This window comes from Periophthalmus magnuspinnatus, chromosome 7 (assembly GCF_009829125.3).
Source record: "Periophthalmus magnuspinnatus isolate fPerMag1 chromosome 7, fPerMag1.2.pri, whole genome shotgun sequence".
Lineage (NCBI taxonomy): Eukaryota > Metazoa > Chordata > Actinopteri > Gobiiformes > Gobiidae > Periophthalmus > Periophthalmus magnuspinnatus.
Genome location: NC_047132.1, coordinates 8,549,753 through 8,562,277, shown reverse-complemented (window position 1 = coordinate 8,562,277; position 12,525 = coordinate 8,549,753). Strand labels below are relative to the sequence as shown.

Genomic DNA, 12,525 nt, shown 5'->3' with positions numbered 1-12,525 from the left:
AGCTATAAGAAAGTGCATCTTGATTCTGTATTTATAATGAAAATCCTTAATAATAATGTTGATTAAAGTCCCACTGTGTAACCTTTTTAGCCAAAAATACAAATAAAGGCACTTTTTTTTTATTTTGGATGTTTCTGTTGCACTGAAAAAACATAGAAAAACATGCATCCTTACTTTGCGCAACCTTGCCTCTTTGCCTGACTCTGCTCGTTCCCATGGAAATGTTATTCCTTTAGCTATACTATTCCACAGTATGACATATCTCCATCTCCAGATCTCTATCTCCATGGAGAATGTCCAGCAGTATGGTTTTAACTCTTAATACTCAATATTTCTATTTCAAATTTCAAAAATACAAAATGCTTCGCTAAACCAATGATGTAGGCAGAAACAATTACCTCACTCCTGATTGGCTCTTTGGTTGCTCACTTGGATTTCCTAATATGGTACTTCCAAGTTGGCTGCTATAACTGCGAGCCTTGATTGGCTTCAGTTGACTGGACTATGAGACAAAAACATAACGCCTTCTTTAATGAATGAGAAACTACAAGAGGCGCTCGGTATAATGGCAGTTTGTATTTAAAGAGAAGCGCATAACAAAATTCCATAACACATTTCCGTAGGCTATTTACCTCACTCATTTACCGTAGGTTGTTTTCAATTGTCACCACTCCTATAAGCTCTTTAATTTGCTGTTCTAAAGCTAACATGTTAATTATAGCTAGCATGATCTTTTTTCCCTCTGGTGCTGTGGCGTTCGTCTGCCTGGAGCGGCCCAATTATGCAAATGACATTCCCATGACACTTCGCGAGTAGTGTTGGAGTAAAAAGGGGGAGGGCTCTGAGCTGCAGCTTAATGAGATTGATGTCCCCTCATATTTCACTGTGGGAACTGGCACTGACCCATTCAGAGACACATACTTCTATTGGCTTACAGTCGAGCGGTGTTTCCCGTAGATTTCTATTGGGAATAAGGTGGAACAACTGATCCTTATTTGAAGAATTTTATTATACAGTTGGTTATTTGAAGTAGTTTACGTTGGATTTGCACAGCGTTCTTTGGACTAAAATTGAATCCGAATCAGAAACTCAAATTTAACTAGAATGATGATTTTAAATGTCAAACTCTCATGGCTCATTACTAGTGATCCTTTTTGAATCATTTTATCACACAACTGGTTTTGGAGATGGTTTACTCATCCTTTCATTTAAAGAGCTAATAATTGTACTGTACACTCAAATGAGCTCGTAGCACTGTGTAATTATAACATTTAAGCCAAACTAGAGGTGGAAGATACAGTACAGTGGTCCCTCATTCTAAAAATAACCCGCAATAGGTAAAATCAGCTTTATTTTTACAATTATTCTATATGTTTTTGGCTGTAAAACCCCTCACCACACACTTTATACACTTTTCTCACACAGGCATTAACATTTTCTCACATTTCTCTCTCGTTTAAACTCTCTCAAAGTTCATTTCATCGACTTTGTGGGTTTTGTCGGGGAGAAAACTTGCAAACATACAGCACTTCAGAGTCACACTGCGATCCAACGTTTATGTAAATTTGTCTGAACACATTCTGTACTGTACAGGAGACACGGCACGGAGGAGACTGATGGACAATGGTCTACAGTCCCTCAGCCAATCAGGACGCAGAACACAATGCACGATCATATACTGTGAAAAAAGCATGTAAAATTACACACAAAAAAACGCGTTATAGTGAGGGACAACTGTATATTAAAAAATTGATAATATCACAGTTGTTTTGGAGGCGTTTTCCACTCCCAGGTCTCTGCTCGAGCACCTGAGCTTAGAACCCTGCCTGTCAAATCTAGAATAATATCTCTGTAACATTCATATACAGAGGAATCTCCGTCGGGTCAACACTTCCTCCATCGCAATTCAAGTCTGACCAAATTTAATCGCACAATCAGATTTGTTTTGTTTTTTTTCAGAGATGCATGTGAAACGAAATCGCTCGTCACCCGTCGTTTTGAATAAAATTACGTTCTTTCACCTCAGATTAAGAGTTTAGTGCTTTGCTCATTAATTCAACAGAACTCTCCAATGTTTTTGAAGCCGCCATATTTGTTACCGTCAATCACGTCCATCTACACTCGCGTAGATCCACCAGTGACTAGACTCAAGACTCAGGCAACTTAGAACCGGGACTTGTATAGTTGTGAAACACTGCTCACAGTTCAGAGCCTTGGAGACGCCATGTAGTTAGAATTCTCCTCTTTCTGTCAAGTCGAACTCTCTTGCTCTGCCTGTCTTTCTGTCTTGTCGCTCTTATCTTGTCCTTTTTCACGCACACACAAGCCCTGTCTAGTATAATTCTTCTCTCAGCCTCTATAAAGTTGCCCCATTTAAACTTCGTCTAGGCAGAGTGGAGGAAATTTGCAATGAAAACTTTACCTATAAAATGTCAAGTGTATTTCAGTATGGATTTACCAGCACAGTGAAAAGACTGTTAAGCAAGATCCTGATCTCTCTATGCTAGTTAACGTACCATAACATAGCACGTCTATAAAGGGCAAAGTTCTGTAATCAGGAGCGGTGTGAGATAGCAATTTTCTGCAACAAAATGCAGCATTTTTGTATTTATTTACTTATTTTTTTCCATGTTCCATCTATACCAAGTTGTCCAGAATTAGTGAACATTACATTCATCTTCTGCAAGTTCATACTTCACCCTGATTGGTTAAACCCACCTGTCAATCACACAAATCATGACAGGTGCTGATCAATGCGAGTGAGTGGGGAAAAGTAGACTGTTTATGTTTGAGACGAGATCTTAATAAACACCTGTTCAGATTGTTGCCAGGTCAGATCGCACCTCATCACTGTTAAAAAATAAATAGATAAAAACGATCTGAGGACGTACAGTTTAAGAGCTGTGGGTCTGTATGGAGGGGAGTGGAAAACAGCAATGATGTCTTGAATGCAGGAGGATAAAGTTTGCACAAACATGCCGTGGATGTATGGGCTTTACACGTTACGTACTGGAGGAGCAGCAGACTTGAATGCAAATCCACTCACTAAGTCTCACTAAAACCACATGGCCCAGCACTCAAACCTGTGCTCTGCCTCCCGAGCCAACAAGTGTCCACAAGCTCCGTCCTACATGAGCCTCGTGCAGGACAGAGTTAGAACAGAACATAACATGACAATATATCCTCATAACTTGTCTCTAAAACCACATGTAATGAACAGAAGTGGCTCTTTCATATGTTCATGTCTGTCACTCATGCCCGGCTGTTATTTTATATCTCAATTTTTCAAGTACAACCTCAATTTACATGTATCATTATGAGCCTAGCTGTTATACTGCATACATTTATACTGTATATACTGTGGTGCTGAGGCACAGAAAGTTACTGCAAGGAAAATTCTTTAACCGCGACAGCCCCAGTTGTGTCCTTTAGACAAGACACTTTACCCACATTGCCTAGCATGAAAGTGGTGCTGATGGTGGTTGGAAGGGCTGATGGCACAGATTGGCAGATTGGTAAACTTCTGTCAGTCTACCTCAGGGCAGCTGTGGTAGTTACAATAGTTACTTGCCACCAGTGATTGTGGCATGAATGGATAATGCGCCAAACTGTAGAGTGACTTTGAGCATCTGGAAAAATGCTATATAAGACTAATGTGTTATTATTATTTAAAATCATCTGTAAAAGACTCTAGCAGTCATCAAAGTAAACAAAAACCCAGTAGTCATTAAAGCATGCACAGTTGAACAGACTTAGCGCCTGTAGCTGTATGTGAGTAGCTTGAACTGTTTGACTTTGCATTTGTGTTGTGACAGTGTAATTAGGAGGCGTTGAGTGACGAGCTGTCAGACTCCGCTCAGTGGGGGGCTGTTATGATGGAAACACATGGAAATTTATGGCCTGTTTTTTTTGTTAGTTTTTTTTTCTCAGTTTTCGTCACCCCAAAGATCGTTTTCTCACTACATTATCTCACAGAGTAGAGTGTGATCACAGCTGACAACTTGTGCCCACATGCTCAAAGACGGCCAAATAAACGCAGGCTTGTTTCAGACTACAATTACATCGTTTTATTGGGATTTTACATTCAGAATTTCTGTCTCTGCAGGGAAGGAGGATGAGGTGAATTATCCTGCGATATCCAACTATACCCAATCTGCACATTAATAGTTTAGACAAATGCATTAGATATGATATTAACACAAAGAAAGTAAACAAAGCAAGAAAACAACTAAAATGTAACACACTATATTGTCAGAAAACCTCTGAGCAAATGCTTATATCTAAAAGGTACACTATGTAACTTTTTCTGATGGGGGAAGGTCAGTCATCGGCTTGTCTCAATCGAGATGTTATTCATTTCCTGTTCCACAGTATGGCATTAAACTTATCTATCATTTATTCAATTACAGGTGTTTTTATTTCTAAAAACCTTATGAAATATACATTCATACTGAGAGGGCTTGCCTCTCCACAGACCTAACCTTTAACCGTGTCACCTGCTTGATAGATATACAAGTTTAATGCCACATTCCTGCAAAATGAATAACATCTCCATAAAGACAAACAGGTGGCAGGATCCCCACCAGAAAAGTTGTATAATGCACATTTAAAATGCCCATTGAAATTGTAATGGAAATGTGTGTGTGTATTTATGCTGTGTGTGTGTGTATTTAAAATATTGTTATCATATGTTTTTGCATTAGCATGAAAGTGGTGTGTTGATGGTGCTCGAAGGGGCCAGGGCAGCTGTGGCTACAATAGTAGTTTACCACCACCAAGCATGGAGTGAATGAATAATGCACTTAAAGCAATTTGGATGTGATGAAAGGCGCTATATAAATACTGTGACTAATTCATTAATTAATCTGTCAGTTTGTCAGAGACTCAGACTGGTCATGATGTGTGAAGGCTCAGCAGGCTCTGTCCCCATCCATCAGGACACTGTTTTACCTGTCTTTGTGTAATCATGGCTGTGAAGCAAAAGTCACTCTGCTTTGACATATGTCGAGATTTACTTGGGACAACATATATGTGAAAAGGCCGATTAAACACAATTCAGTCCAAAAGTTCCAGGCAGCTAATTCACTTCATGTCTTGCTCGGCTGTGGTCCATATAAAACCTTTATAATCTCAAAAGAATAATTATTTGAGTGATAAATATGTTGGTCGACTAAAACTCTGATTCATGGCTAAAAGTTGCAGGTACAAGTTCTGGTTATAGTTTTGCTCATTGACCTCGTGTGTCCTGTGTCTTGTCTCCTTCAGAAGAGCCATCTCCTCCTCGTGTGGGGGGGCGGGGCTTCACCAGGGACCCCTCTCAGCTGCAGGGCTCCATGCTGCACACGTCATTGAGGAAGAGCTCCCAGGGCTTCGGCTTCACCATCATCGGAGGAGACCGACCAGACGAGTTTCTACAGGTCAAGAACGTGCTGCCAGATGGACCCGCAGCGCATGACAATAAGATCGCCTCAGGTAGGATTTAAACGGGAGACTGAGGTGCTGCTATATGGGCTAAAACAGTGATTCTTTTCAAACCAACTTCCACCTTAGATAATATTTGGCTTTCAGAGCACCACCAGATCTAAACCTCGGACTATATCAGGCCCAACGTATGGCTAAAATCAGCTTGGATGGGAGACTGCTGGGAATAGCAGGTGCTAAAGTGGGGCTGCAGTGGCTCTAGTGGAAAATGTCCTTAGGCAAGACACTGCACCCATCTTGCCTAGTATGAATGCGTCCGATTGGCCACACATTGGCTGCATATTGGCTGTATATTGGTTTTATATTGGCTGTATATTGGTTGCATATTGGCTGCCTCGCTTCAGTCGATGGTGATGGCGGAAGTGATAAAGTGTAACCTACCATCACCAACCATGGCAAAGTCCCACTAACATACACATTTTAGGATTGTTCACATGCTAATCATGTTTTCCATTGAAAGTTTAAATAACATTCATATTTAAAACTCACAAAAAGGACCTACAGAGGGAGCACATGTACATGTACATCAATACTGAAAAAAATGATCCGATATTTCAGTGAAACAGTCAGGATTCCCATTACACAGATATTGATTGCTCCGTGTGCAGAGATGCATTTGAACAGTGTAATTATTTTCAGATGTTAATGTCTTTCCCTGTGACAGTGAGGGAATTGGTTATACAGAAAGTAATTCATTTAATTGGGTTATAATAGCATTGTGCAGACTGTAACTACTTAATACTAAAGCGACTCTGATTCTTGAGGCTTGTAGCGTGTTCCTTTTGGCCTTAGTGTGTGATATGGAGCTCATTTGAGGAGTGATGCTGCAGAGTGGTGCACAGAGAGTGTATTGATCGTGTGTAGGTGGGCTGAATCTGGCTCTGAGCCAAACCACCGTCAGCATTTCAGGGCATCTACGGCCATCTGACCCGGGCCAAAGGCTGTGGGCTGCTGCTTTATTGAGAGAAGATGAAAGCTCGAGAGGGAGAGACACGATTTTGCTTTTGCTTTCCCTGCATGAATTTCACACATGAGTGTAGGTGAAAGAAAAATATACTTTATATTTTAAAGGTGCACAATGTAACTTTTCTGGACTAGAGTAAACCAAAAAATATTAAAAGTTTCATGTATTCAAAGCTGTATATTTCATCAAATAACATTCAAAATTTACCTTTTCTAAAATGAAATGAGTTTTAAGCCTATAAGTTTAATTAATAAAAGCTATTAAATAAATACTGACCTCAAAAACCAGTCAGAGTGAGAGGTCTGTGCTTTTAAGGATCTTTACAGTTCACTATAGCATGTGCAGAATGAGATCTCTTATTTTCAGTTTCAGTAGTTGATCTTTGATGCCTTTTTACATCTAGTTTTATTTCCTCACACACCGGTCGCCTCATTTAAGTAACTAAACACAGTGTGAAGGATCTACAAGTCTGATGCTGCTCTTTAAAGGTAAATACTGTGTTTCATTCACAAATAGCTCTGTGCTGCATATAAAGCTCTGTGCATCAGAGCGTGACCTGAGCACATGCTTCAGCATCTGGGACTGGCTTTAGCGTTCTGGTCAGAGGTGAGGGGAGAGCGAGTGATTTTATTTTTTTTTCTTTTAGTTGTCAAGTGTGTTACATATTATTTAATCCATGTTTTTATGAGGAGAGAGGACACAGGAGAAGAGATGTAATGAGGAACTGTCAGGTGCACTAGTGCGCCCAAGGGTTTTTTTGTCTCATTGGCCAAAATTTTTGGCTCAAATTCTTTGAACTCTGGAGCCCTGTTTAAATTAATTTGATAGGGACAAGTATAACATTTTAGCCAAAGCTATTTCTCAATATCCATCTCTAGTTGGGCTTTTAAATAAAACACATGTCTCCATGGAGACAAGCAGTAGTCATCGGGCCTTTTGACTACTCTTCATGCTGTCCTACCACAACAACTCTGCAGATGACACTCATGTCTCACTGCAGCAGATGAATTTGAACCAGTGGATTCGCTCGCTGCATCCAACAGATCAGTGTGTGGATGCAAAACAACTTTCTCCAGCTAAACTCACACTGCTGCTCAGGTCCTGACTAGAACTAGGAAGTACTTCACACATGCGTCCAGTGCTCAGGTCTCTGCACTGGCTCCTGCAGCTCAGAGAATAGACTTTAAAGCAGCTCTGCTTGTGAACCAGTCTCTCCATGGACCAGCACCAAAGAACATCTCCACAAGTTAGAGCCACATGAACCATCTCACACTCTGAGGACTTCAGGGACCGGCCTCCTGCTGGTGCCAGAGTCAGGACTAAACATGGAGAATCAGAGTTTCAGTTTTATGCAACTAAAATCTGGAAGAAAGAGGAAGAAGTGAGACAGGCCTCTACTTTGAAAATGTTTAAATCCAGACTCAAAACTGTTCTGTTTAGCTGTGCATGTGACTGAAAGAGTTTTATTCTGCTCTCCTCTTTTAATGTTTTAATTTTATGATGATTATTTATGTTTTGATTTGTTGTATTGTGATTTTAATGTCTTTCTTATTCTCTAAAGCCTTTGTGTATGAATTGTCTTGCCTGGATGCACTGTACAGGGTTATTGGGTAATCGGATGGAAACAAGCTCTGAGCTAAATCCATTGTATTTACGCATTGTGCTGTCCATTAATACATGCTGTCCCATTCAAATAAATAAACAAACTAAACTAAGTGATTTTTTTCTTGCCTTTTGCAGGTGATGTGATTGTGGACATCAATGGGCTGTGTGTTTTGGGAAAGACTCATGCAGATGTGGTGCAGATGTTCCAGTCCATCCCCATAAACCAGTACGTGGACATGGTTCTGTGCCGGGGCTACCCTCTGCCTGAGGACACCAGCACCAGTGAGGACGCAACCGGGCAGCTCGCATCCAAAGAGCCATCCCCCTCGCCGAGCTCCACCCCCCAGGACTACAACACCACTGATGGTAGGCCAGTTTTGGATAGATAAAACGCCAGACTTATCCAGCTCAGTTTTTAAGTCCATAAACCACAACAAACTACTTTCTAAATGTTAGTACCCATTACTGACAGCAGAGAGAGCTTCAACGCTTAAATGCCTCATTGGAAACACAGGTGAAGTTTATAAAGTATAAAGTCTCGAAGCAGACTTTATTTTAAATTAGAAAATGTGAAATACATATCCCCAAAGCATGTTTAAAAAAGGATTAAAGCCAAGTATGTATAATATAAGTCACACTTCAAAATGTGTTATTGTGACAGGCCTAACCGACGGAGCAACACTGTCCAGGCAATCTGCTACTGTGCCCCCCATGACCAACGGAGGGCGCCACCACCACCACCACACGCATCACCACGCCCCTCCCCACAGTGATGGCCCAGACCCCACGCTGCTGCAGCCCGAGCTTGTCAGTGTGCCCCTGGTCAAAGGCCCTGGAGGTTTCGGTTTTGCCATTGCAGACTGCCCCTTGGGTCAGAAGGTGAAGATGATCCTGGACGCGCAGTGGTGCCGCGGGCTGCTGAAGGGAGACGTGATAAAGGAGATAAACAGACAGAACGTACAGACCCTCAGCCACTCTCAAGTGGTCGACATCCTGAAGGACCTCCCTGTGGGCAGCGAGGTGCATGTGCTGGTGCTCCGAGGGGGTAAGATTTACCAAGTCTGCTGTCTCTACATCTACTGTCACTTGCAGAGGAGGTTAGAGTCGCCTACATCATTATCACGACTATTACAAATAAGAATAAATTAAAGCTTAAAGCTACCACTTGGAAATTAATTAAATTTTTCACCAGTAGAGGGCAGGTGTGAGACCTGTTCTCCCTCCCCTCACCTGCCTTTGTTCAGACTCACCTGTGCTCTTAGCTCTACTCCTGTGAGGCCAAAGCTGGCACACTGTCAGACAGCAGTAATGTAGATATCATCTAGTGGTGATATGTGAAAATACAACAGGGCTGGGTCGGCCAATCTAATTACAAAGAAGGACAATAAAGAGTAATTGTGCGGATCTAACATCTGATTTAAAATGTGTTAATGTAATTAACAGGCAAGACCTTAAGTGATGCACAAATTCTGGTATTTTGAAAGGACAGACCACAAAAATGAGAAAAACTAAGTCAACAAATGTTGATTTGAACATAAATGTTCAAATGATTTAATATTGTAAACATAAAGTTTTAATAGTCTATATGTATGTAGTACAAAATTTCTTTAAAAAGTTACTCAATTGTATCTACTATTACTCCCCACCTCTGGTCATGTGGGACAGTTTGGAGTCCAGTGTCTATAATGCCTTATTAGAAACACAGGTGTAAAAATAATGACTTTGAAATAAAAACCTGTCCTTTTTTTCCTGAATCACACCTGGATGATTAAGAGTCTACATCATTTAGTCTGATATTTACACTGAGCAGATTACCTCTCTTCACATGGCGTAATGAAAACGATGTATGAAATTAACCAGGATAAAAGAATGACATCGCACTCAGACACACAGGTCTTCCCAATGTTAAATAAAGCAATTTCACACTCGGCTCCACAGTAACTCTGTCTCTCAGCATGCGCTTTCCCAAAGAGGGACAGTCAGAGGATGAGTCAGTCTCAGATTAAAGTGCATATGGCAGGTTTTCATGTTTTTAGAATTATTACTGGCTTTGGTGAGAGCTGTAAGTGCTTAAACAGAATACCTGCACCAAGTATGTCAACAACACAGAACATTTGAGTTTAAACTTACATGTAATTATTTTTATTAGTCTAATCATAACTAGTGTGCAGTTTATGTTTGTTTGTTTGTTTTTTTGGTGCAATGTATTATTTTACTACCTATTAACAAGCAACCATGATGTTAACAAGTGCCAAAATTACACAATAGTTATGATTAGACCAATAAAAGTAAAAGACAACACCTTTATATTTTTTATTGAATGTTTAAACTGAATTGTGTGTCAATCGTCCCTGGATTTTGGATGGAAATTTTGGCATTCCTGATATAGGTAAAGGTATTCTCTTTTAGAATTCACTCACTTCCTGTGTTTTTGTCCTTCTCTTTTCAACTTTTTCCCACAAACGTCCTTTTAACTGATGTAAAACTATGATAAATATTTATCACACATCCTACCCCACCAAACCAAGTCTTAATTAGAAAAACATGAAAACCTGTCGTACGCGCTTTACAGAAGGAGGGCGTCGAAGGACAGGAGAATAGGGGATAATTGTGGCCTTCGCGTGGCTTCCTTCCCTTTGACTTTACTGCACTGCACCAGCCCTGGTTTCACATCTCCCACATTCAGATGCAGTCAGCTGTGCTCCGAGCTCCCGGGGCTCTCATCCTCAGTGAGCTAACTGCCTAAGCGTGTGGGCGAATCTCTATGTCTTTTATGTTCTAGGCTCATGTGCTCGGCTCGGGATAAATGTGATTCAGGCATTTGTTGCGCTAGACGAGTTGCCCCGAGTTCCCCTCAGGTGGTTTCAAGATTAGGTTAAAGGGCGTGGATTATGTTAAAGGTGCATTGCGTAACTTTTCTGGTGGAGTTTCAAGGATTATAACGTGCTGACATAGATTAGTAAAGGGGAAATGTTTTGACGTAGATTAGAAAAGGGGAAATGTTTTGACACAGATTAGTAAGAAGGAAATGTTTTGCTTGGAATGTTTTATTGAACTATTTTACGTACGTTTTTATTGCTCAAAAATACATCAAAAACACGCAGATGACAGATTTAACGTCGGCTTTTTGCTATGGATCAGACCTGGACGACTGAGGTTTTACACAGACCTGCGTTCCTACTGTGAGCGGGGTCGCCTTTTCATAGATCTGACCTGTAACTTGACTTGTTGCCGTCACTTGCTTGTCACCATGAAAATAGGTTGTAGAAGATGATTGCCCTACTCTACTGTGTAACCTTCTCAGCAAAGCAATAACATCTCCATGGAGACAAGCAGGTGGCAGACCCTCCACTAGAAAAGTTGCATACTGCGGCTTTAAACTGATCTTTCACCTTACTGTTTCAGCGTGTCTGTGCCAGCGTGGTGTATTGCTTGAAGCTCCTCCGTGTTTTTTAAAGTCCCTGTTCATTTACCAGCGCTCAAATCAGCTCCACTTCGTAGTTTAGCAAAGTCAACAATAGATATCCCAGTTTTTAGCTTCTTACAAAGTTTACAAGTTCAATTTTAGTACGCTAGCGCAAGCAGTCTCGCTGACCACTTTTGCCATTTCATATAATCTATTTTCAGGCCAAGTTAGACTTAATGATACATATTACTTCAAGTTATACTACAGGCTCAAAGTAGTTGAAAAAGTTTGAAAAATGCATAATTGCCATAGGACCTTTAAAGTACCTTCCTGTCTAAATGTCATATTAAATGATGGCGTGTACACATTATCAGTCTGTGCTTGTTGTTTTAGTTTGAATTATTTCAGTCTGGAACGACAGAAACATGCGCTGTCAATGGCATTTCTCTCACCGCCAATGGCATTTACAATAGATTAATCAAATCTCCCGGAATCCTGTGGTAAACCTCATTCAAAACAATATGGACTCTTATTCCATTAAAAAGTAACATTGAGAGTTGAGGAGAGATGAGAGGTGAGGGATTGACGTATTTCTAAAGAATAACAAACATTTGGCTTGGTTTGCTGACAGAAGTGCATGTTTTCTTGTGGCTTAGGGTCAAGTCTGTTTTTCTCACTGATCTCTGGTGCTAGTCAGAATTTAAGCACTGTAAATTAGTCTGTACTGCCCCCTACTGGTAAAGCTATGTCACAACTCCGCTTGTCCTGGTGTTTTGAGCCTAGTTTAGTCCTGATGTAGACTTGATTTGGTTTTGTTCTAGTCCTGGTTAGATTACTAATGATAATAATAATTTCTCTTTTCTATTCCAACAGGTCAGACCTCTCCAGTGAAGTCTCTAAAACCGGTAAGCAATACTTTTCTTTTTGCATCCTGCTATTTATGTTTTATTTTTACATTTTTGCTTTCTCAGTTTTTGTTTAGAAATGTGGCAACATTTTAAAATCTCTATATATTATTATTTAGAGCTATGCAATATTAATTTATAGTCCACTCAGTATAAACAGCTGC

The 12,525-nt window shown here is 40.4% G+C and overlaps 1 protein-coding gene across 2 annotated transcripts in view; it reads left to right on the top strand.

Annotated features, from left to right (window-relative positions):
• The window catches only part of magi3a (membrane associated guanylate kinase, WW and PDZ domain containing 3a), a 118,311-nt gene that overhangs the window by 86,293 nt on the left and 19,493 nt on the right, over positions 1–12,525 (top strand). Inside the window, exons 9-12 of one of the 2 annotated variants that reach the window (XM_055223344.1) lie at positions 5,269–5,472; positions 8,186–8,416; positions 8,712–9,095; positions 12,330–12,361. In XM_055223344.1, the coding sequence (XP_055079319.1) occupies positions 5,269–5,472; positions 8,186–8,416; positions 8,712–9,095; positions 12,330–12,361 (851 nt within the window). Of the gene's footprint in view, positions 1–5,265; positions 5,473–8,185; positions 8,417–8,711; positions 9,096–12,329; positions 12,362–12,525 lie in introns of both variants that reach the window. The other variant, XM_055223343.1, reaches the window with a different exon arrangement.